A 26576-nucleotide genomic window follows, 5' to 3' on the forward strand; every position below is an offset into this window, starting at 1 on the left:
GGCAGCTGGAGAGGTCCTGGGAGGGCACAAGGTCCCAAGGGCACCCCTAGCCCCAGCATTTACGGCACAACCACCACAGCCCACCCTGCTGGGACCCCCAGCTTGCTCTGCCTCCTGGGGCTCCTCCTGCTTCCCAGTGCAACCGAGAACGGGTCCCACAGCAGACCAGCCCATGTTGTTCTCCCCGAGCAGCAATGGCATAGCCCCACCAGGATTCCCCAGCTTGCTCTGGCAGCATTCTCACCAGGACCCCACAAGCTAAGTGCTGCCCCCAGGTACACACTGCTCCCCCAGAGATCTCTTTCCTTTTAGCAGCAGAGGAGCACCTTGACATTCTAGAAGGATAAATTGTGTCTGCTAGCAAGGACCATGGCACGTCAACTCAGCCACGTAAGTGGTGGTAGCAAGCAGCTGCCAGCTTTGTCACCATCCTCAGCCATAGCACCACAGCCCTCAGGACCACCCTTTGTCCCCCAACTCTGCTGAGCCTGTCAGCCCCAGGATGGGGGGGACATGGAGGCTGGTCCACACACAGGCTATCCTTCTGCTAGGGAGGCTTTGATAAAGATTTCCATCTATTTTGGTTTTTTAAATAATGAGGCAAAGATAAAAATTCTGTATTACCATTACTCCCTACATTCACAGCCTGCTGAACAAAAACACAAAGCGCTTCTCCCGCTGCCCCTTGCTCCCTGGCCCTGCCTCTTTCTCCCATGGAGTTCAAATTAAAGAAAGGCGAAAATTGAAGCTGTTGTACGCAAGGCGATTGCAACATGCATATTTGATTTTTATGATGGATCTAAATTGCTGAATAAGGCCATGGAACAAAGGGAGACTGCGGCTTCCTGCCCATCACAGACAGCCAGCTACTGCAGAACAAAAGCTCCAGCCATTAGGGGCTCAGCAGGGAGACACATTATATAAATGACTTTGTTCCTCTGCCCCTTCCCCCCCCGCGGGGTGCTCTGGACGGGGCTGGGGGCTCCTGATTTGCACATCCCGGGAAGACTATGGGGCTGGAGCAGAGCTGGCATGGCCATGGGGAACAAAGAGAGGCAGAGCTGTGCCTCTCGCTCACCCTGCTGCCCCTCCTGAGCACCTGGCAGCCACTGACATGTCTGAGTGCTGCTGGTGGCTGTTGGTGGGTCCCTAGGTGCTGGTGGTGGCCAGTGGCCCAGGGCCAGCTCAGCTGGGACTGGATTATCCATGCAAGAGGGTTTGACTCACCTGGGAGCTGCCGCTCTGTCCCCTGGATGGCAGAAATCACTTTTTGTGTGCACTGGGGAGGGTTGAGGCTGCCTATCTGGGACTCCTCAGCCTGCAGTGGAAGGTCCTCGACAAGGGTGGGATCTGGTTAGGATCAGACTGGGCCGGGGAAGGGGCTCCCCGATGGTTCCTTGAAGCTGCTGCAGAGGAGCTGATTCCCCGGCAGTGCCACAGGGGCTCTCCACAGACATGGTGGCCCTGCATGGGTGGGTGCTGCTGTCCCTGATGTGCCCTGGTGGCCCAGGGACAGCCCTCTGTGATGTGCCCTAGTGATGAGCATCACTGAGAGACACCTGTGTCCCTGGCACATCACTGCCCGCAGCCTGTTGGTGCCACTGGGGCACTGGGGACACGGGTCTGTCCTGCTCTGCACAGAGCCTGAGGGAGAGCTGGGAGAAGCCAAGGGGATGGGTTTGGCTCCTGAAGTTTCATTTGCATGACCTTTTCCACTGCTGGCTGCTGCTCCTCCAGTGACACTCCCAGCACTGGGTCAGGCTGTGCTTTCTCTGCTAAGGAGCTAAACTGAGATGCTGTGTGTAAGAAATGGGAAGTGACAAGATATGACCAAAGCATTGGAAATCAATCCAAACTAAATGTGCTTCTTAACTATAAGTGAACAGTTGAAAACAATCCTCTTTTATAGCCATGGAGATAAATACTCTGTTTTTATTAGGAAAAAATTGCTTTGGACTGAATAAAGTCATTTGATTAACAAGTCAAAGCAGATGGTTTATTGATGTTTCAGAAAGGAGTTTACAAGGTCTAGTGAAAAAAGAGCCCCAGCTCTGAATTAACAAATTACCGTGGTATACGGGACATTGACAGTTCACTGCTAATAGATTTATGGGCTACTGCTGGGTGTTTCGTCCCCATTTGGTTTATTATGATAAAATATTGGGGCAGAGGTAACCTATAGCCTCATTGCAATATACTGTATCGACCCCTGACCCTGAGAACCTGACAGCAAACCTATATATTAGATTCTTAATTTGTCTTAATCTAACAGGATCAGCTTCCATGCTGTAATTATTTTCCAAAGGCAATGGCAAGAGCGTGTGAGTGTGTGAGAGATGCAGGTGAAGGTGGATCACTTTGTCTATTGCACCGGACATGCAGTTAAACTGCTAAAGAGCTTAAGAGACCACAGTAGGAATGATGCAGGAGCACTGGTATCCTGGGGAGCAGGGCATGACATTGAGAAATAATAAAATTCCCAGGTGTTGTAAATAGGTCTCATAAAAAAAAAAAAAAAAAAAAAAAAAAAAAGAAAAAACGGGGCCCTTAGCAGCATCTGGAAATACGCACAGATCTTGATGGGAAATGCAGGGACTTGAGGAAATGGTGCAACAGAGCTGTTCCTTTTTTTTCTGAAAGTCATCCCCATGGCTTTGCATCCCCTGTGCCTGTGGCTCTCCACCAGAGAGCCAGAGAGACCAGCAGCCCATGCAGGCAGCTTTGCACCCACAGGGGCTGAGTCTTCATGGCTGACAATTCAGGACAAAAAGGCAGTAATTGCATGCTTCAGTGTCAGCCTGGCACTGTGTTTATTGGTGCTAGTGTGCCTTAGTAAGCAGCCCAGGCATGTGCATGGGCATGATTTGTGCTCTGGGGATCACATGGCTGTGGTTATGGGCCAGCCTTGAAACAGGCTGCCTGTGGGGCAGAGAGTGCTCGTTCCTCTGCCTACACCCGAGTAACAATAATTGGCTCCCCAGAGTTTGTTGAGGTCACACCCCCCCCCAGCTCTGAGCAATGTGCAGTGCCCATCCTGCCTGCTGCTGCACCATGGGCCCAGGCATGCAGAATGGTGCTGAGCCTTGTCAGGCAAAGTGTCGGTGATGGAAAGCAGGAGAAGTCTCCAAACTCTCCCGCATCTGCTGAAGCAATTGGCTCTGAGGACCTTATGTGGAGCCTGTGCTTCCTCCTCTCCTTTGCGAGCTGTCTCGTTCTGCACACTCACCTCTGCTGCACTGCTTGGTCAGAGGAGAGACTCAGAGGATGCTGTCCCTTGGGACTTGCAATTTGTTGTTCCCCAAGAGGGCGGTGGTGGGGACTCAGGACCAAGGGTCCCCATGCAGGAGCCTGCCTGGTGTGTGCCTATACCCCTGTGCTATGCTGGGTGGACACAGACCCTGGGGAGGGGAAGGCTGGCCAGGAGAGCACGGGGGGATGCTCCAGAGACAGGGGCTGGTTCCTTCTCACCTACCCCAGTCCTGCTAAGCAGTATCTGCATGCACCCAGAGATGACGCTGTGATGAATGAGGGACAAATGTATCTTTCATTGCTTGCACCTCACATGTGCATTTTCTCGCTCGCTCTTTTTTTAAAGGGACTATCAGACTGCTGAACACAGGAATTCATATGATTTGTTCTGCAGCCATTGCTCCTTTCTCTCTTGTAATACAATCTGCAAAAATAACTTAAAAAGCTGAAGGTAGTTTAGTGTCTTCTTTACCTCTCTCCCCATACTTTCTATGAGTTCACCAGGTACCCTCTAGATGAACTAATCCTACCGTAAAATATTATTTCTAGGTTTTATTTATCTAATTTATTAACTGTCTGTAGCTTTATTTACCAGGTTCTGGATTAACTCTGAGACCAGTTACTACTCAGACCCGCTGCTTGTTTCACTGCTGTCTTTCATTCTATTTATCTTTTCTTTGTAGAGGAGGGGCTCAAGTTATACAAACTGTCCTGAGGTTTAGCAGACATTCCAGGGAATCACAGGGCTGTATCTCGTCTTCTCTAGTAATTAGTTACTGTCTCGCACCTCGTAGGAATCACAGCAAACTTTATTCTACATTCCACTGCTCCCCAGGAAGCAGAAGGAAAATGGAAATATCATTTTAAGATTTTAATAGCTGACATTGCAACTTTTAATTTCACCCCCAATGCAGGAGCACTGAAGGGTCTGCAGCTGCTCTGGTTGAGCCCAACTGAGGCTGCCCCTGAACTCCCACCAGTGCTGATGGCCAGACCTGATAAAATCAAGGATGAGGGTGGGTAGGGGTTTGGGGCTCTGGGTCTTGGTGAAAGAACCACTGGTCCTGCTGTATGAGCCAACTAGGGAAGGCAGCAGCATTTCAACAGCCCTTATGAACATGGTTGTGATGTTTCAGAGGATTTTTGGGTGCCCCCGAAAGCTGAGAGTTCAGCTGAGGACAAGCAGGTAAGTGGCTTAGGAGAAGAAAATGATGTGGAGACCTTCAAAGTAAACATAAGCAGGTTCACTGCAGGAAGCATGGTAAAGAGGAGCTCTGGGGAAGAGCAAAGTGGGCTGGAGCAGTGGTCTTGGGGATGATTCAGGGTTTGGTAGGTCCCAGAGCTACCTTCCCCATGTATGGGCAAGGTCCTTCAGCCCCATCCCTTGCTGGGGCAATTTCCTTTGGGGAAAAACTCAGTGTGTGCCTGGCTGCAGCCCAAATGCTTCCCCATCTGCATCCCCACTGCTCTGGTGGGGTCTGGCAGCCTGGGGGGGGGGTGGCTCCCATCAGTTCCCTTTTCTTTGGCCATGGGTCCCACCCACAGCACCTGATGCAGGGCCCTGCAACCTGCCAGAACAGCACAGCCACACCTGGAAAAAAATCCCTGTGCATTGGTACAAAGTACTGATGGGCTGTCAGAATAAAGCATTTAATGTTATTACGGGGGGGGGAGGGGGACACACACTATAATTTTTTTCCTCTTATTTAGTGTTGGAGAGTGGTACCACTGAGACTGGAGGGCTGGTGTTGTGGCTGGAAGTGAAGGGGTTAATGTGGCAGTCTGATTCTGAGTTCCTGACTCTCCTCACCATTATTCTGTTCTTTTACTTCACCAGTTGTATATTGTCTAATTGTGACTTACTGTATATTTTTCACATAAATTACTTCAATGGGCTCTTTGTCTGGGCTATGTTGGGTTGTAGAGAGTGCTACAAGGTGTCATATGAACAAGGTTATGGGAAAGATTGAGAAGAAGAAAAACGATTGTGTGAGCTGAGGAATGTCCGGTGCTGTTGTGGGGCAGCCAGGAAGGGGCAGAGCTGAGGGCTGTGAGCACAGTCCTGACTCCAGAGCATTTCTCACCTCGGGTGTTAAACTGTGCAGCTCTGGTGTTTTTGTGATGGAGTCTTTTCTAATGCTCTTTGAGGAGATTTTGTTCCAAATGAAAAGCATTAAGATTCTGGAGCACTACAGATGAGGCAGAGGGAGAAGTGCTTGAAGCATGGTCCTTCCTGAGGTGGTTTAAACTCTACTGAATCTGCCTGTCCTGCACAAATGACCATCCTGCAGGTCCACAGCTCTCCTGGCCACCCTGCAGGGCAGCCCCCCAGACCTGCAGTGACTCAGGGTCCCTGCTGTGGACCCACCAGGGTGTGAGGCTGTCATAGCTGGGGACATGCTTTGGCCACTGCTGGAGAGCTCAGGCAGAACAAGTGTCCCTAGCCCATGCTCCAGGGACAGCCCTGGAACCATCCAGAAGGTTCTGCCTTCAACCTGGGGAGACAGGGTGGCAATGGACACGGCTTGAAGAGCCTTTTGCAGCCTGCCAGCACCTCCTCTGCCCTGCCTGAGGTGGGACCAGCTGGTCCCCTCCTGCCTCAGAGAGGTGGCATATCCCATGGAGGCCACATGCTGCATGGCAGGGGCACAGTGCCTGTGGGCTGCCTGCTGGGCCACTCTGCAGGAAAGAAAATGAATTTGATGCATTGTCCTGGCATCCTGCTGCTTCTCCTTGGTCAGGGTCTGCTTTAAGAGTGCCAGGACTGTAGGTCTGGGAGGACAAGCATGGGTGTTTCCTCACAATTCATTGACTGGAGCAAATCACTTACAAGGAAGCAATTTCAGTTTCAGGCCTCGGCTTGATTCCAGACTGTGATGGGTCTCAGTCTATTGGTCACAATAAAATAAACCAGGATCTGGCCTCTGGCAGGCCTCCTTACACCCTGGCTTGGACACCAAGGGTTTGACACCAGACCAGGGCACCCCCATGGTGTGTTCCTGCAGACTTGGCTGAACTAATTTGTCCTTGAAAGAGAAAGAAAAGGATCTTCCCTGACCCAGGCATTAGCTGCATCAGCCACCAGGAGACGTCCCTGGCTGTCTGAATCGGCTCAGTGAAAAGAGTTCGGCTTTCACACCCTGGTGAACAGTGAGCCAAAGCCAAGTGACACTTTTCAGCTGAAGAACTATGAAAATAAACAAAGTTCTCAATATATTTTGCAAGACAGGAAAGTTTCTGTTTAGAAAGTTGTTAGAAAGTTGAGTGATGGGCAGAAAAGTTATAGTGGAAATTAGGATGAAATACGATTGTAATGACCAGTGCCAGCAGTGGCCATAGTTGTACTCTAATCCCCTCCAGACTCTTGCTGTCTCACTCGATTTCATGCCTTAAAATGATATCCTGCTCTGGAAAAAGCACTGGGAACTGTACTTCAATTCCTACTACCATACCACAGTTATTACCCACTCATGCAGCTTCTGTTTGGTCAATATACTTGTGTACAGTGATATTTTACATTTGAGCTCCTTTGTTTTTCACATAATGGTCCATTGAACTTGGTTCTTTTGCTTAGCCTTATGATAAGCTAGAACAACAACAAAAAATAAAATTAGAAGTTTCTTCTGCAGCAGGAACTGTCCTGTTATTTCATAAGCATGGTGTGTGCCTGAGGGTAGCAGGATTAGGGAAGGATTACTATGCATGCGCACATAGTTTATAAAGCTGCTTTGATTGCAAAGTCAAAAAAAAAAAAAGGATATTAAATTTTTATTACAAAAATATTTGTTTTCTTCATTCCTATTCAAACAGAAGACAGAGATTCAAGCATTCTCATGGTTTGTGGTCACACAACAGTTCCAAAGAAGGAAGAGGAAGTGAATTTCCACTGCTTTTTTTATTTACTAAGATTCCAGCCTGCTGCTTTTGTCTGTTTCTCAGTTCCATCCTTGTAAGCAGTCCCCTGGACAAGCAAAACTTTACCCTGAAAACAAGGAGCTGTGGGTGGAAGGACCTGCAGCTTTATTGTTGTTATTCATGCCTTTAGGATTTCATGCTTGATTCATTCCCTGATTCTCCATCAAGAGTGCTGGGACAGCCTTGCAGTTCCTTGCCTCCCATGATTTAGCATTTATCTATTTTTTCTTAATTATGTTTTTTTGCCTTTGGCAATTGGATTTTTTCTGTGGTCTCATGAACAGGTGTCTGATTAATGTTGGTTTCCCAGCTCCAAAGTTTGGCTTGTACTCCACCTGTGCTAATGTCATCTTTTTCATCCACTTTTCTGTTTCTTGACCTGGCTGCTTTCCTTCCACAGGAGAGCTAACCAGCTTCAGCATCTCCTGGATCTGGGTGCTTCCCCCTATCTAGAATTATATCTCTGTATGGCTTAGAGGCATCAGTAACTCGTTCAGCTGCTTGTAACAGGTGCTTGCCCTGATAGCTCTGACTTGTTGTGTACCTTAAGTCACTTAGCCGACCAGAGACGCCCCGATCTTTTCTCTCTGTGTTTTCCCTATGTGACAGAGGAGGCCACAAGCCATGCCCTCCAGACGCATCCAGAAGCATCTCCAGACAGCCCTCGGGTTGCAGACACTCATCCGTGTGTTCCTTGTGCTCCGCTGCCTCGGTCTGGCTTTAGTGTCTATCCCAGGTAAGTTCCCAGAAGGGGGCCGGTGGGAAGCCCGCTTTTTCCTCATCAGGACAGGAGTAGAGACAGGCAGAGCCATGGGGCTGAGGGATTCAGGGGGAATCTCGCCCGCTCCTGCCGGCAATGCAGAGCTCGGGACCGTCTGGCACTTCTGGGGGGCTCCGGGGTTTGAGCGGTGACGTATCGAGCTGCCTTCCCCGGCCCCCAGGGGCACAGCCGGCGGGGCGCGCGGATTCTCAGCTCCGGAGGTGTCGAACGCGTAGAGGGCCGGTGATGGTGCCCAGGAAGGGCGGCCCGGCCCGGCCCGATCCCAGCCCGGCCCGGCCCGGCCTCCGGAGCCACGCAGCCCTCCCGTCCCCATGGCAACCGGACGCTTCGTTCCCCCACCAACAGCGGTGCGCTGGAAGTCCCGTCCCTTTCCCCTGATGTCCAGTCGTCGACAGCCTCGGGCCGAATCCCCGCTGCGGTTGGTCAGTGCTCACGTCCATCAGCGCCCCGGGGCCCCACGGGCTCCTGAGGGCTCCTGCGAGGGGGAGGTGTTCCCAGAGGCAGCACCGCCCCCAGGCTGACGAGTGCTGATTGGATACAGCCTCGTGTGGGGGCGGGGATTTACCGCTGCCGGCTCAGGATTGGACAGGACCGCCGCCAATAAGAGCGGGGCGGGGCCAAGGTTTGGCGGTCCCGTTCGAACCGTGCGAGCCGCCGGACCGGACCGGGACCTCTGGCCCCGCTGAAGTCAATGGCACCGGGACTCCCCCGGGCTGCCGGAGCCGTGTGGTGCAGGTAAGGGCTGAGGGAGGCGGTTCTGCTCGGCCTGGTGCCCTCTCCTTGCCCCGCTCCTCTGCTGGGCAGGCTGGAGGCCGGCGCGGTTCCGGTCGCGGGTTGCTGCCGCTGCCCCGGGCAGGCTGTGCTGCAGAGACCGGGAACCACGAGCTGGGCCGTGTCCCTGCTGGAAAGGTGGGGTCGAGTGTAGTGGTGTCGTTTGTAAGAACCGTGTGTAAAGCCTGTTCTCAAAAGTCAGGAGTGGGGCCTTAAACCAAAACACGAAGTGTTAAAGGCCGAAGTTCGGCTTCGAAAGGAGCAGCTCCTCTCCTCTCCTCCCCTCTCCTGACGCAATGCTTACTACACAGGATTCAGGGGATGGCAACAAGCATTGGTTGCTATTGCAAAATTCAAGCTTTTTAGTTAATATTTATATATATGTGTATACATATATATCGGGTAATTTTGAAAATCACGTTTGTTTAAAGAAGCCCTAACAGGTACTGGAGATGTGTTCACTCTTGACTACAGCATCCACAAAAGGGCAGCTCTGAGCTCTCTGGTATGTAACAGTGGGACATCAACCCCACCTAACCACAGAATTTGTGTAGCTTGCTTCAGAGAGTATTAATTTTCCTCCAGGATTGTTGTGTGTGGGTTGTGTCTCATTCTGCCTGGATGTTGGTCTGACTTATCAGTTGAACCATCTAGCAAAGTCATGCTGTTTGTGGGTGACCTGGTGATTCTCTGGGGAGGCCTCTTTGTATCTGACTATGTTTAATAATGGATGCAGGGCAGATCTAAATACAGTTGGCTTTGTGGTATTCTGCCTGACATAATGGCATATTCTACAGCACAAATTGCTTTGATTGAGTTGGATTTATGTATGTTTAAAGATTGCGCAAAAAAATATGTATTAATTTTGTTTTTTAAATTCCCAGTGTGACTGCTGTGACAGAAGACCTACAACATCTGTCTTGTAACTGGACATCACAGGGACAACAGCTGCTTTTGTGTTACAGAACTGAACAGGTAAGAGACAGGTAGCCCCTTCAACTTTTCTTAATTGTAAGCCTAGCTTCTGATTTTACAGCCTGAAATTGTCTCCTTTTTTTTTTTTTTTTTTAATTTTCCTTTGTTTGATTTCCCTTTTTGTCTTATGTTTTAATCAGTAGTTGTTTTTGCATTTGCTTATACGAGTGGCTTAGCTGCACTTTGTAAAAGTCACTGAGAATATCTTGATAATATCCTTAAGTTTTTCACACAGTGAAATAATGTTCTTTTGCTGCTGCCACTGCTCAGTTAAAACTGATGATTAAATCCCATAAATATTGCCTTCCCTTAATGTGAAAATACTTGAAGGTGGGTTGACAGGAATCGTTCCCTTTCCTGTTGATATTTGTAATGAAAGGCTGTAAAGTGCTGCCGAATGCATCCAGAGACTTGGTGCTTGCCTTCCATTCAAGCAGAGCAAATGCAATCACCAGTGCTCTTACCCTTTATGAAGGGCTGGAGCACTTGAAAAGAACTGGATGATGTGTAGACAGATTCTGTCCCAGGCCTCATAATGTCAGGAAAGGGCAGGTGGGTTATTTTTTTACCCTTTCTTGAAAATCAAAATTATATGCAATTTGGTCACCTTTGATTCCTCAGTCTCTGCAGATTTGGGGATAAGTATGGTCACTGGTGAGGAAAAGGAAAGTGGATCTGACCTTGATGATAGAAACCCATTTTAGAAAGCCAGAATATTCATTGCATTTACAAGAGGTATTTCTTGGGGAAAATACATGGGCCGCGTTGAAAATAGTTCTGGTGGAAGTCATTAAAAGTTTGGTTCAGTTTTTGGATCACTGGTGGGTATTTGTGCAAAGTAGAGCTGGGGAAAATAGAAGAAATAGCAGCATAAGAACTGTTGACTGTCTTGGCTGGTGTTCCTGATTTTCCAGTAAGCTGTCTGCTGCATGGAGGTGTATAACCCTAATGGCTTGTTGTATGCCATTAAAAGGTATTGTACACTCATAAAAGAATGACATTTTGATCAATGCTGTTAAAAGAATTACTGTCTTGACACAGAAAAGCTTTCCTGCTGCAAGTTTAAAAATATGCCTTTAAAAGCTTTTTATTGAATACCTTTGCATCCCTCAGAAATGTGCTATTTTGGCACAGGGCTGACTGAACTGTTCCATGCTGTAACTGAAATGCAAGCCTTCCTGTTTACCATCAGACAGAGTGAGGCAGGTGTATTCACTTCACTGTCATGGGGATGAAGGCAAAAAAAAAACCAAAAAAAACCCTTGAGCTACTTCTATGCAGCCTAAAAATAAAAACGCCCCATTTTTTAAAGAGTCTAAAATCATTTGAAAGCTATTTGGTTTTGTTTGCCATTGATTCCTCCCTGTCCCTGCAGCTTAGTTTGAGTGTCCCTTTGGACTTTTTGAAGCTGTGCATTGATGTTGGAGGGAGGCAGGTGGCAGGATGGAAAGTGATGGACCTCATCATAGCTGGATCCTGGCAGGTGGGATGCACTGAGGGACACCTGATTTGGAGATGTCTAGGTGGTTCTGTTGTGGTAATACTTCTTGCAGCATAAATTCCCCCTTAATGTTATTAGAAGATCTTGTATGGCAGTAACTGTTTAATCACAGCTGCTGAGGCAGTGTTGTACCTGGCTCCATCCTGACTGCAATTACAGACAGATTGCTAACATGGCTCAGCTGCTGCTGACAACCATTGTCAGGTGGGCACTTGTGGAATCCCCTTGGTGGGCCTGTCTGACAGACAAGGTCACACCGTTGTCCCTCTGTCCCTGCTCAGAGTTTGTGACATACTTTGGTATGTCTGACCTGTTTAAACACAGTTGTTAAAGCCCTGTGTTTGGAATTGGGAGGTAGGGCTGTAATTCCTCAGCTTTGTCATGCTCCTTGCATGTCCTCATGCATTTCTCATGTTCTTTGACTCCTTGCTTGTCAGGTCTTCAGTTGTTCAGATGTGTGTGATGTACTAAATATGACTTTATATGAAGATGGGGGGATGAAAGAGCAGGGTGGGGAGGTTTTGATGCAGAGAGACCCTAGGCAAATGTTTCTGAGGGTTCTTTCTTCCTCTCTTTTCTGTGTACTTACGATAAAAAAAAAGAAGCAGATGTTCTGCATGTATTTGAGATGCTTCATGTTCTGTCATGGGATTGCCAGCAGCTGGGTGGGATCCAAGAGTTTTTTTGTAACAGGTGAGATGCTCGCATTAAGTGGTATTTCTATAAGTAAAATGAAAAAAGCTCTGAAATTTAGCAGTGGGATTTAATTGCTGAAGAAAGCAAAATGTTTAGTTGTGCCATATGTAAGTAGCTCCTCTTAAGTACAGCTTTTTGTGGGATGAGATCTCTTTCAGGAAAAGGAAATGCCTACTCTGCATCACCTGCAAAGACCTGGTACAAAAGGAAGAAGCAGGAAAATTTAAATGGACATTACTGACATATGAGGATGTGATTGGAGACTGTGATTAGAGTTGTGTACTATCATAAGGGCTTCCTAATTGTCTTTCAAATGCTTGAGTTCTGTCCAATTTAACCTTCAGGGGAGGTATGAGAAGCCTGAATACCTCCTTACCTCTGAAATTGCTTGCTTTTAGGGAGGTACATTGTTGAACTTGTTGAACCAAAGTTAAACTGGTATTTAAAAAATTAAAAAGCTTCCAGAAGCTAAACTGAAACAAAGTCTCCTCCACTCTAACTCTTGTTATAATAGTGTGGGAATCAAGTTAATGCCCGCAAGAGCAAAGGCTGACAGGTTGCAGAGGACTGGAACGTGCTCAGTGCTTGGTAACTTGAGAAACGTACTGAGGTGCCAGCAGTAACTTGAAATATAATAAAAGACAAGGGTTTTTCTTTTTTGGTGGTTGTGTCCTTCAACATCTAGTTTCTCACCAACGATTTCAGCTTCTCTCACCTCAGGCCAAGCTAAAAGCAATTGGCCCTTTAGTGATATTTGTGTTCATGAAGGAAAATACACTGCATGTGCTGTTGGCTGTAGCAACTTAGAGGATTACTTGCTGATTTCTGAACTCTTCCCACTTTCTTCAGGAGAAGCTTTGCCTTCAAGCCTCTATTCGTTCCATTTTCCTTCTCTTTATGGTGTAGGCCAGTCCCCAGCCCACACAAACCAGCCTGTCTCCAGCTGCATTTTTCCTGTGGGTGTTTTGGGTTGGTTTTCCTCCCTGGGGGTTTTCATTGGCACCCAGGTGCTATGGGGAGAAGTAGAAGGAATTGGAACCTTGAAGTAAGTGTTCCACCAGACTTGCTTGTCCTCAGTGAAGAGGGGGAGAGGGCTGGGAGCCCTTTAGGCCCCTGCTCACACCTCATCCTCCCTCTCCTCCTGTCCAGCCTTGCCCTTCCCTGCCTCTAGCTGCTCTGCTGCTTTCCCACTGAGCCTCACATGTGATTTTTAGCTTTGGAGGAAATCTTAAAGTGAAATTATCTCTGCAGCCCTATTTACCCATAGTATCTCACTGAAGCTCCCCACATTGTTTCTCTACAATGGCCTTTTGGAATAACTGCTTTCAGGGTAGGCTTCCAGCCTCAAGTCTGGCTTATGTAGCTATCTTTGCTTGATTCATCTTTACCAGACAAATAAAATGGCTTTCTACCACTGATCCTTGGTTTTTATCACTTTTATCTGTAAATCTGTTCAGTAATCATCTTGTGGGTGGTTTGTTTTTTGTTTTGTTTTGTTTTTTTTCAGGGTGTAGACAAAACAGCTGAATAGCACAGGGTCAAGCTCTCTGAGGTGGGATAAAGAAAACCATTCTCTTTCGTGTTGATATTTAATTGATGTAAGCTTGAAACATTTATTTAGTGTTTGGCTTCATCTGCAATTACATTTTGAGGCCTATCAGTCTCTAGCCCACTTGATGTGTCATGTTGATTTTGAGTTTCTTAATCAAATGTCATTTTCTATCAAGTCAGCTGCCTGATGAAAATTTGCTATATCTGTGTTCTTAATTAGCAATAAACTTTTAATTAAAAATCAAGCTAGTCCAATCACATATTTCTGAAAATTCATGTCATTAGTGTTATACTATCCTCTGTTTCTTTCTAATTAGATTCTTGTATTGACCATTTTTTTGCTTTAACATCAGTGTCAGGCAGACAAGATTACAGTTACTCAAGTCACTGGATTTAAAAAAAAACAAAACAAACCCAAACTTATTTTTTCCTCTCTGCCCTCTCAAATATCCATGTTTTCTAAAGGATATTAAAAGTAAGCATTAATGGTCCAAACAGTTCTTCAGAAAAGCTCTTATATTCCCCATAAAAATTGAAACCTAGATCTTAACTCTTTCCCATTTGACCTCGTTCAAGCTACTCAATTTATAAATGTCCTTAGCAGAGTCGTATGACTTCCTGTGGGACTTCAGCTTGCATTAATCCTTTATCAGGATGATGTTTCCTAGAGGTCCTCTGCTTAATAGGCCAGATTGACAGCATTAAATGGTTGATTTTGACTTTGAAGACCTTGTCGCTGTTTTTGGCATCTGTGGTGAGATGAAGGTGCAGTAGAAGCTGAGGGCCTCAATCTCTTTGGTTATTACTTTAGGTGAACTACATTGCTTTGGTATATATGCTAATCATTACACCTGTGAAATGTAGAAATTCCATGAACTTTTACAGCTAAACCCAAGTCTGTATAAACTGTTCCTGCAAGTAATCCATTTAGCACAGAAGCTAATTTTTTGATCCTGGTATCTGATCATGTTGTTCTTGAATGTCAGATTGATAGCATTGTTTTAAGAGAACTGGTAGGAGCAGAAATCTGGGCAACAGAGGAAGGTAACCCACTTTTTTTGTTTAGTGGTTTTCAAAATCAAGCTTCTGTGTTGTCTTACGGTCACAGCAGACTTCCTATTGGCATATATATAAAACGTGTAAATTTTATTGCTTGATATGCATGACAAGTATGAGGAGAATAAAATGAGGACAGTAATGGAAAGTTCTCTGTTACAGTAAGAGGAATAAAGGGTGTCAGAGTAAAATGATGTCCCTTCATGGAAGCATTTATGAAAAAAATTGACAATACAGCTGGAAAATAAGATGGGTGACTGATATCTGTTGAATGTCTCTTGGGAATCAACAGATCAGTAATATCAGTAAGATGAGACTGGGAAGGTACGTGTTTTATTATTTGTGGAAGGCACAAGAAACACCTTGATACTGTGAAAAGGGCATGTTCTGAATTCTGGAAAGCTCTTGCAGAGTTTTTCTTATACTAAAGTTTTTGAGAACAAGTATATCAACTGGTAGCTTAAAAGCTTTGCTTTTAAGTCTGTTACTTTGCAGTATAAGCATATTTTCTTGTTATGGGCCTTGCCTGAGGAATAGTATGCATTGGCATGCTCCAGTGGACTGTATATTGAAAAAAGATCCAGTTCACATTGTTTTCCTTGTATTTTTAGAAATGCAGTTTATAGGATGTTTTCTTTGTAGCTCTAGTGTTTGGGGTGTAGGGATTTAAAATCTTTTGGAGGAAAAAAAAAGATAGCTTCAAATTCAGTTCAGAGTCTGCCATTTGCTTTGTTAGTGCAATTTTTTGTCTCCTGTGTTTTCCCCATTCCAGATAACCTTTTCTTGTCATCTAAGAAATTAATTTCTTTGTTGGAATCATTGTAAGTAAACTTGATAGCAGGAGTGCTGTTATTGAGGCAGCTTACACAGTGATTTGCTAAGTACAGCCTCTTCTTATAATGTGAAGCAGAAGTCGATTTATTGACCACTACTGTGATTTCAGGAATCTGTTGAACTACCTGTTTTTTTATCCTTCTCTCATAAAATTCACTATTGAATGTCTTTTTTCCTGGTACCGTCTTGGAAAGGATTCTCTTTGATATGCAGTTGTACAATAAGAGCAATCATTCTGTTTGCTATTTGTGTCTGTGCTGTAGAGTTGGGCTTTTTAATAAAGAGTATATAGGGTCACTTAATGTAGCTTATGTGACATCAAACTCTTAAAGGTTTTTCCTAAAATACTTTCCCATGCGAGGAGGACATTGATGCTTATCGAGGCTGTGAAAATAATGGCTTTCTGGCCATGCTGGCAGCCCTTTTTATAGAATGTATTTCAATTAGAGCAAAGCATTACAGAAAAGCCAACTCCTCTGTAAGTACAATATTGCTTATGTTGCAGGACAGCCCTGTGAAATATAATCTACAGCTTTTCTGGAATACAAAGAAAATATTTAAGTATATAATTTGATTTAGTTTGTGCTATTTTCTGTATATTAATCATGCTTTTTTTACAGATTCCTGCAAACATTCTTCTCTACAGTGTAAGGTGTTTATTAGAAATGAAAACTATTTGGTCTATCTCTGATTGGTAATCTGTAAAAACATGGTTTTAAAAATAGAATCCAAATGAACTGTACAAAGTGGATTATTGATTCTCAGGCTCGAAGAGAGAATGCTTTCTGTTAAGCCCATTTCATTGCTTTAGATTTTACACTAATATCTGGAGGCTTGGGGAGGTGGTGGAGTTTTCTTGATTAACAGACACTAATGGAGAAATCATCTGGTCTCTCCTTCATTTTCAGGGTTTCTGACAACTCTTTGCATACACTGTTGCATACAGGGTGCCAGAGCAGACATACTAGGGGGTGGCAACAGGAATATTTATAGGTTATGGTATACAGGAGTAAAGGGATCAACACTGGGCTCATTTATCTTCTGTGAGAAGTGTGTAACTTGCACTGTGATGTCTGACTACAGTATAACACTGCTGTAATCAAAGGAATGTCTCAGAAATGACCAGAGTGCTGCTGTTACCATTAAAAGGAAAGAGGCAAGCTAAGGCAGAAGAGAACAATTCTCAGAATGGGTTAGATGATTGCAGCCAGCTAAAGGGGAAGGCACTGCCTTTGAGTTCTGATGGTGCACCCACAAGTGTAACATCTGCCTGTCAAATGTTTAGGAGGACCAACCCCATCCAGTTATGTATTATGGTTAAAAGACCTTACTTTTGTTATTATTCATGCAGGAATTTAATTCATGATATGAGCAAAATTAGTATTTTCCAGGCTCCTTTCTTATGTTTGTCTTAGTCTTGTACTTATTTTGAGGAAATATCTTAATATTTCGGTTACCTTGGCTGCTGGATTGTGACAGATTCTTAACTGATTTAACTAGACCCAGAACTACTCATACTTCTCTCAGTTGCAGGTTAGCAAGACACAAAAGGGTGCAGAAAACTTGCTCTTCAGAAATTGGCTTCTACCAGGTTTTATGTAATGATTATCACCCACATGGCCTTCTTCTTTTCACTTGCAAAGTATTTTTTTCCATTTATAATGTAGACAGAAGCTCTGATCTCTGAAGGTGAAAAGCTGGGACATCAATCTACCTTCCTAACTCAGTTTCATGTTAAGTATAGAACTTCTGCCTGCCTGTTCAGCTCTTCCAGCCAGAGCCCCAAACTCTGTGTTTTTCACTAATGCATTGTCAGAGAGCTGCTCTCTTCAGAGAGATTGAAATGAGTAATAGTCTTTCAACACTATTGGCAAGTGGCTTTCACGGTCCATGGCGGATCTAATGAACTACAGCTGCCTGGTTGGAAAATCCTGCTTTTGATTGTCTGAAAGGACTTCTGAAGTATCTGCTAGGATTCACTGTCTTTCCTAGGATCGCCCCTCCTGCCCCCCTTCTTTGAGAAGTAGATGGAGAAAGCACTCTTGGAAATTCCATCATAACTTACCTTCACAAATGTCAAGAGCATGGTGCCTACGCACAGCAAAAATTGCAAAGCTGGCACAGGTTACAGACGTGCTTGGAAATGGAAATACAGTGAAACATGCCTATCTGCTGAGGAAAGCAGGTGTGGAAATCAGCTTCCACACTCTCAGCAAAGATCCCCCATGAACAGTTATTTAATACTTCCTTTTCAGCAGGTACTTTACAGCAGGTGCCTCTCTGGGCAGCTGGTACATGTACCAAGAGAAGAGGTGGCACTGTCCAGGAACACAGTACACATGGCTGCACCACCAGGGCTCAGGATCTGGAGTTGGGGAAGGATCCCAGAGGAGCTTTGCAATGAAAACATATCCAGTAGGCCCAGTTGGTTTAAAAATTTGTCTGCTTTTTTGGTATCTTAGTGAGAGCTGTCTTGTTTTTTGCAGGAGTGTGTGTGTGTGTGTGTGTGTTTTGGCTGTTTCATGCTTATTTGCTGTTTTTGAGAAACTGATCAAGAACATGAATGTATTTTCCTTTACATAAATATCTTCCATATTCTGTGTGAAAGATGGGGCAGGAAACAATTTTACATGCTTAACTCATAGAAGAATGTATATTTCCTCTCCTCTTTGCATCCTCATCTATATCATTGTTTGCTCTGCCAGCCCAGAGTCTTCTGTCTGCCAGGCAGTTATTCAAAGAGGAAACTGAGCCCAAAATGCTGAGTGAGTGAGAGGCTTTTCTGTGCATCATTGTGGTTCAGACACCACAATGCAGCTTCTCCACTCTGTCTTTAATTAAACTTGGGTTTTTCTGTTGTTGTAGCTGGAAGCAGTGTGCTGACACAACTTACTCTTGTATAGAACAGATTAAAATGTCAATGTTTTAATGTTCTCATCTGTGGGAAAAGGAAAATAGTTGGGTGTTTTATTTATAACTTTAAAAGAGACTGTACTATGGAAAAGGTTTACTTGTGCAAGATGGAAAAATCACAATTAAAGATGCAGAGTCCCATTTAATAATAAGTGTGTGCAAAAGACTGAAAAGATTGAATGGATGAAATCCCTGCAGGAAATAGCCCACACTGGGGCATTTCAGTTATTCACCGTGCTGTATTTTCTTTGCATTCTTCGTGTAATGTACATGTGTCTACTGCTAATGAGCTAAAGTACGAAACAGGTGAAGGTGTCTGAGCAGGAAAAGAATGGTCAAAAGCTGCAGGTCCCTAAAGGAATGGTGAGAAGTCAATGTTGTGCTTATGCCACCTCTTTCTGGAGAAGGAAGTTCTTTTTCATGGAAGGCCAATGGTCACAAGAAGAAAATTGCAGTATGGCATTGCAGAAATAAGAGTTCAAGCCCCTGGGGGGTATGGCACAGTTAGCTCTGCTCTGGAGAGGTGCTGGCCCCTGGACCAGGAGCCTTGGTCAGTCATGGGCACACAGGACCTGTCTGTGGGCTAGCAGGCTCTCAAGTTTGCTAATTGAATAATACAATTTGGTATTTCACAATACTGTATCTGTTAGAACAGAGGGCAAATAGAGAAGACACAAGGGTTTGTTCCCTGCCTCAATGATCTGTTCATCCTTTTACCTATGGGAGTGATGGATTTAGTGTAGGGTAATCAGGTAAATGTAGAAGGTTGTCTGCTGGGCTGGGGCTAAGCCAACAGCTGTACTTGCCTACTTTGGACAAATGCTACTTTTCTTCATGAAGTGCCTCCCAGACCTTATTTATAGAGTTGCTTAATTTGGGCTGTCCTCTGGGTTAGCATCTGTGGAATCTGTAGTTCCCTGGCAGTTGTCTCCCCTGCACATAAATTATGGATGCTCACCAATGCTGTTTTGGGTTGGTTATTTTGTAGGGGGGAAAGAGACAGTCCATTTTAAATAAGGGGAAATAAAAAGAGCTCCTGCTGAACACTTGTTCTGAAAGAGGTGCTGTGTATCTTTTCCCATTGCTTACTTTCACTCTCTCACTTGTTTATTTGAAGCCATCTCCTACAGCCTGGCTGCTGTGGGATCAATTTGTTGGCAAGGGTTATTCAAACATTAGCAGAATGCATGTTCTTACTGTGCTTGTTGGACCTGGGTGGTGAAGCCAACAATAACAGCTCTCTTGTGGGAACTGGTGCTGGGTATTTGAGTCAAACTGTTCACGGTGGTCTGTACTTCACTGCAGTGAAAAAATGCAAGGGGTTTCTTCTCCCATAGTGTTCATTTGTGTTCCTGTCATTTGTTGTTTATAAAATCACTATGCCTGTGAACAGTTGAAATAAATACTTTTAATAAATTCTGTGGGTTTTTTCACTTTCAGGTCTCACTTTGTGGGTGTGTTTTGTAGGTTTGGGGTTTTTTTCCCCTCTATGGCTTGATTTCTCCATACTCCCTTTGTCACAGGTAGGTATGTTTTGCTTTGTTTTCCAAAGGTGTAAAACCTGACTGTGGAGACACTTTCTAAGACACAGAAGTTTCAAGAGCAACCCCAGGGTCACACTGTGTTTCAGGCTGTGCTGAGGACAGGCACATCAAAAAGGTTTTGCATTCCCAGCCTGGCGCTGCCCTCACAGAAATCAGAGTGTGCTTTTCCAGGAAAACATTGGGCTGTTGGAGCATTTGGTGCTATGCTTTGTAACACCCGCCCAGTACTCATAACCACCACAAATTCCTTGCTGGGTGTGCTTTGTTGCTTAAGTGAAAGTCCAGGACACAAGGACACTTGTGGGAGCTGAATGGTTTGAAGATTTCTGTAATTTTTTCTTTTACCCTCAGGGCACTCTGAAAAAAAATTACCTCTTTGTAGAGTCTTTGGGATACAATTCAGTCCCAGATCAGATGAAACTATTAAATAAAAAGTATGATAAGCCTAAAAGCATTGAATTTGGTATTTTGGACCTCTAGAGGCCAATCCCATTGTGCAACTATTTGGGCTAATTTACAGAACTATTTAGTTTCTTCTCCTGCATAACAACCATTCCAGCCCCAACATTATTGAAGTTAGTTTTCCCTCTGTGGCTGCCAGCAATAACTTTACTTTGCATGGATAATTAACTAGATTGAGTAACAGAGGGGGGGGGAAACGCCACATTTTATTTCCACACAGTGGTAATAATAAATCTGTTACTACTTTTGGCTCTCCATGTTATTACCATAGTTGGGTATGTCTTAATGAGGAAGTGGCTTCTTCTTACTAAGTTCAAATACCAGCAAGGAGCCTCCTGAACATGGGACTGGGTGTGGGAGAAGGCAAAGCGTGGGTGTTTTAAACTAGGCACTCATTCCTGCACACAAATAACTTTTTTTTTTTCACTGCAAGCTGTAAATTTCCAGTCTTTGTGACAAGGTAAAACTTGGGGTTCCTGATCATGTCGTAATCAAAGCCTTTCTAAAATGGAAACCTGTTTTTTCCAAAATGCACAGAATAACTGTATGGGGATGGGGTCTGCTAAGCTTACCACTGGAGTTGTCTCTTGAAGGAAGGAAAAAAATCTGAGGATCAGATATGAAGTTAGGAGTAGCTCATGAGTACAATAACTCTTCCTTCTCATCACAGCTTATCAGATACTCTCTTGACCTTTTTCAGAATCCTCCTCCTTTTCCCATTTATTTTTATCACCTGTGTTTTGTCTTGTGTTCTGGAGCCATGGTTTCCATTAGCCCAAGAAAGGATGAACTTGCTCTCCTTATGGACTGTTCACAGTGCTCATGACTGTTGAGCGGTTTCTTGGTTGGTTTTGCTTGGGAGGTGGAGGAGAGGCTTTCTCTCCATAGCCAGAGGAAGACAGCCTGTCATCTCCTGGTGGCCTGAGGGATGAACTGCTTGAGCAACTGATGCTGGTGAGGCAGCATGTGCCCCATCTGGGGTGCTGAGGGACCATCTCTGGGGCAGGACTTGGTGCTATGGCTCAGCAGCCTGTGCCTGGGGCTTGGGGGATCTTGGACTCTTGCAAGACCCTTGCAGTCCCAGGGCCTTCTCTGTAAACCAGGGCCAAGCCTTTTGCCAAGTATCTGACATCTTGAATTAATGTATTTGTTAACTTTTGTGTATTGCTGTTCTTTTGTGAAAATGTACCAAACAGCAGTTTGTCCTAGTTGCCCTTTGGCTGATTCCTGTCATCATTGTTGTAGCAGTGATCCTTGAAGATCCTTGAAAAGGGAAAGTGTTGTGGTCGTAAGATCAACTTGAGAAATCTTTGGCATGAAGGGTAGCACAATGGAAAGTGTAAAGCATCTGGGGAAGAAATAGGCAAACTTCTCTGGTGGTAGTGAATGTAAGGGTGATTTTATTGTTGGTAATGCCTATTAACATATCCTTCTGCCAGCTGAGCCTGTGTCCTACTGCTCAGTTCCCTCTGTGTCTAATTCACCCCATGACTTAGCCATTAAACAGAAGAGTCTGAGGTCCTTAGTCATCTGGTCTGGGTCCTCTTTGGTGCAGTGTTGCTCCTTTTCATGACTGCATCTCTTGGAGTGTATTTTACATGGTAATAGTATTCAGCTTTGCCTCATCATTGCTCTGAGCTGGCTGGTGAAATGAAGTGTTATGTGGTGACAGTATGAAAGAGAACTAGACAAGCCTGGAATAAATCCGGTGGATTGGAAGAAGCTTGTACCAGGATCTAGAAGGGAGCAGGACTAGCTGCTTGTAACATAAGTTCTTAATTTATTTTTTGTTTCTATTCTGCTTCTGGGTACTTAACAGCTATGGCATGTGTGCTGGTTTCCCATGTGCTCAAAATGAGACTGGAATTGCATAGTTGCTTTCATATGTAGGCCCCAGCTCAGTTCCTTCAGGACTAGACAATTGAAATGAGCTGTAGATTGACCAACATCTTGAGGCCATCTGAGGAGCATCTGGAAACTGAGGTGAAATCAGAACATGACAGCCTGTTTATATAAGAGCTGGATTTGACACGCCCTGGTTTTCTTCACATAGGACTCTAAAGAATAATCCCTATAGTTTTTTGGTGAGCATTTGCACACACCTTTGTCTTTAGCAATCTTGTTTAGGCATATTGAAGGAAAGGGCTGATTTTTTTCATTATTTTTAAATTAAAACCCTGTCTCTATGCTATTCTTTCTGTATTTTCAGCATTGATCTGACTGCATGGTTGCAAAAACCTAGAAAGCTGTTAAAATGCTGAACCTAAACATAATCCAACAATACAGAGTTCTTTTCCTTGCTGAGTGTATTTATCCATTTTCTTAGTTCCAGGTGGGCTGCAGTGAGGTGTTTCTGTACAAAAACCCAAATACAGGAGATGTCACCAGATACCCAGGGCCAGTCTTTATCTGCCTGTCATTGCAGTTCAGATGTGGGTGTGCTAAGGAGTAGGCACAAGAGGTGCAGCTTGTAATTCCCTTTTTGTAAGGGTGGGAAAGCAGATTTGGCTCTGAAATGAAAATGTTACTCTCTGGGGTTAATTTAGATCCTTAATTGTGGCTAAACGGGCCACAAGTTAAGGGAAAGTACTGGAGAACTCGCTTGCTTGCTTCCTGGGCTAGGAAACTGCTTACATTTCCAACCAAAGGAAAGAAATTATGTGTCAGGGTTGTAATTAACACCAAAACCAAACACAGCAAACACCAACAAAATGACAAACACTTTCCCTGAATTACTCTTCGAGACATGAAAAATACAACCACTTTCAGAATGCAGAATCCACCAGCTAACCAAACTGCCAGTTGGAAAACTTTGTCATGGAAAGAAGTTTCATGATCTTTGTAGGAAGTGGGGGAGGTAAAAAACAGGATCTTCTTGTGATTTCTTGTGATTGGAATCTGTTTGTTCTTTCTTTTTCATGGGAAACCAAGTCAGTCCTCTGTGGACTTTCTAAACCAAATGAATTATGGTCTGGAATAGTAATGCAGTATCACAAATGATTTAACTTCTGACCACAGCTGTTGGCAATAAGGCTAACATTGTCATTTCATTCTGATACAATTTTGAGGTATTTTGCTTATTACATTGAGTCCTTTTATGTACTGTTTAAACTGCTAGCTTGAATTAATGAATTTGGGAACTGGATATGCAGTTTAAGGTCTGTGAGGTTATGTTCGTTTTTACTTGGTGCTGGTGAGGAGTGTTAAAAACAGTTGTTTAGATGACTTTTCTCTATCGATTCTGAGGCCTGAAATAGACTGGGAGTAAGTGCAAGTATCTCAGGGGCCACTCTGTGCTGTGTGCTTTGCCACAACATCAGCCTGACCAGAGTGGTTATTTGTGTTCTGGAACCACTGTTTCCAGTTGTTTGGCCCTAATCTGAACCTTAAAACTGAATGTCTGGGTTAAAAAATGAGGGCTGCGAAACTTTGGGCTATTTCAAGACTTATGAAAAGATCTTAATTTCCAGCCCCTACCTCCAGCAGCTTTTAGTCCCTCACGGTGCTGGAGTTGCAATATGGTTGACTCCAGGAGTGCAGTGTGGGCCATTGACTACACTGGCAGATTCATGGTGAAGTTACACTGTGAACAGGGGATCATTTGGCTTTTCCTTCTCTTGAGTTAGAACAAGGTTACCTTGACTCAAGTCCTAACTCAACAGAATTGTTTAATTACCAAACCATCCCTCTGAGCTGGCTGGCCCTGGAGCAGCAGTGGGTGCACTGCCCATGCTGCTGCTCTGCAGACTGGGCTCCATCTCACTCTAGCTCCAAGGCTGGTCCTCTAAATCTTTTTATTAATTGCTTTTCTCTGCAGAGAGATTCCAGCTGAGCACACACTCTTACGTTACTGGTGAAGAATTTAGTATGGGCCTGACTCTGCCCTACAAATAAACACGAGACGGATACACTCAAGCTGAGCAGCCCAATGACTGAGAGACACCTCTGTGGTCAGCCCTTTGGGTGGTATTCTCCAGAGGGCTGCTCTCCAAAAACAAGCCAACTCCAAAGAAATAGCTTGATTGATCTGTATAGTCTAGAGATTTTTGAAACAAAGACCAGCTTTATGGAGTAGTAGTTGGTTAGTCTGCTTGGTTAAAATACTGAGCATCTTCGATATTCCTGGAACTTACTGTACCTTGTTCTCAGAGAGGTTTCTTCTGCCTGACTGCAACTGTGCTAAGGAAAGGAGAGAAAATGTTGAGGGGGAAAAAAAATGTCCTTGGTTACATCTGTGCATCTTTACTGATTTTAATTATATAGTTTGAATGAAAATGAGAGCAGAACAATTTGCCTTGGGCCTGAACATTTACCTTGTGTGCTTAGTCACATGCTGAACAATATTCTTTAACCTAGCCACTAGTTCATATCTTCCCACCTCAGCTTTTTAACCATACAGCATAAAATCCAGGGCATCCTGGCTTTTTTAAGTGGAGAAGGGTGACTTGCAAATATTTGATTGGTTCAGTTCCTGTCTAACTGCTCTGTATAAAACTCATTTACTGTTTTTTCCTTTTAAACAGTTAGCTGACCTTACATAGGAATCCCAGCTGTGCATTAGCATTGCTTGGGGATGTGTTTGTATCTTTTGTCTAAAAATACCCAGCCGTTAGGATTCATGATCCATGAAAGCTAATTGAAACAATTTCTCTTCAAGTTTTGGCAAGCGAAGCATGCATTATAAGCATTAATATCTATAAATTGAATTGTTAATGAATCTAGACACTAATAATGAATGCAATTTTGCAGGCTTAACTAGAAACACTAAAATTATCAGGATCTGGAACAGAATTTTCAATCATTTTTGCTTATTAAATAGCAAGGCTATGCTTTTAATAAGCTAATCATTTTTATTTGACCCCATAGGAGTAGCTCAGCTGATTAGAAACAGGTTTCTAAGTGCAAAACAATGTTGTTTTTTCTCTCACTGTTTTAACCACCACAGTGCTGAAATTTCACATACTTATCTCCCATTGTGAGGATGGCATGGTGGGTTGTTCTGCAATTCTTACAAAAGAATTTACAGTAGAACCTATATATATCCCATTTAATGGGAGAATATTCTGTGCAAATAAATAGTGTGTATAATGTGCCAAAACAATGAGAGCTTTTTGAAAGACTATTACTGCACAAAAATACTATATATGAAAGAGACACCTATTCAGTCTTTGTTACACCCAAAAGCAGAAGAGCACTTGAGACAATACAAGACCCAAAATCAAAACTAATAAACTAAAATCTTTTTCCCATCTAATTTAAAATTAGCTTGTAGGACTATTTTATGCAGATTAAGAACATGGTAAGATTCAGAACTATAGCAAAAACACCTTAAGTTCTTATGATTTGCTTTTATAACAGCTTTGTGAAGTGTATAGTTTCTACTGATTCTAGTGGCTGGAGACCAGGAGGATACAAGGAGACAGAATTATTCTACAAGTCCCTTAGGTAAAGTTTCTTCTCACAAAACTGATGCTGGCAGCACTTGCATCCAGGCTGTCAGACTTTATGGATCACTGGTGTCTTTCAGACAAGCAATTTCTTATACCAAAAGATTTAGTAACCCTACACCATTTGTTAAATGGAAAAATCAAACTTGGTTATCTTGCAAGATAATGGTGAAGAACTGTCTGTGGAACTGTGTAAGGAGATAAAAGGCTGAAAGCAATGTCAGGGATTTATCATTGGATGTAGGGATGGAAAAGACCCTAGAAGGTTCCTCCACTGATGGAGACGATTGATACCCTTATGGAAATGTGTTCCAGTGCTTAATTATCTTTACTGTTAGGGAGGCGTTTTTTTCTTTTTTTAATCTAAATCTCCCTTACTACAATTCATACTTCACTTTTTTGTATGTCCCATGAACATGGAGAAGGTTTTTTACTCATTGTCATGATCTTTAAATATTTAAAGGTTCCATGTTTCCACTGCTTCCATGTGTCTCTGCTGCCCAAATAAACAACACCCCGTTTCTTCACTTATTCCATCTGGACAGATGGGGCTGGCAGGGGGTTTACTGACTGACCTAACGTGCTGGCAAAGCAGAAATACCAGCAAGCCTGATCACATGAAGTCATAAAGAAAGAAACATCAACAGATGGAACTACATAGAACAGTTGGGTGTTCCAAAATACTAATTGGGAAAGGAGTGGTGTTCCATAATTTAACTTAAAACTCAATGTGAAATTAAGTGGCTACAGCAATACACATTAAACTGCAGAGAACTACATGCAATAGCTCTCAACTAGTGAGAGCTAATCTCAAATATTCAGCCTGAGTAAGTTTAGGGTATTTTTTTACTCCTTGAACATTGATTCTTATAATGATGTGG

At 44.0% G+C, this 26576-nt stretch overlaps 1 protein-coding gene across 1 annotated transcript in view; it reads left to right on the forward strand.

The window, feature by feature from the left end:
• Positions 1 to 8580: 8580 nt before the first annotated feature.
• Positions 8581 to 26576, forward strand: part of LOC115598965 — a 77276-nt gene continuing 59280 nt past the window's right edge. Inside the window, exons 1-2 of the mRNA XM_030458093.1 lie at positions 8581 to 8680; positions 9601 to 9691. Of these exons, the coding sequence (XP_030313953.1) occupies positions 8637 to 8680; positions 9601 to 9691 (135 nt within the window). The 5' untranslated portion in view covers positions 8581 to 8636. The remainder of the gene's footprint in view (positions 8681 to 9600; positions 9692 to 26576) is intronic.

The sequence above is a fragment of the Calypte anna genome, chromosome 11, assembly GCF_003957555.1.
Source record: "Calypte anna isolate BGI_N300 chromosome 11, bCalAnn1_v1.p, whole genome shotgun sequence".
Taxonomy (NCBI): domain Eukaryota; kingdom Metazoa; phylum Chordata; class Aves; order Apodiformes; family Trochilidae; genus Calypte; species Calypte anna.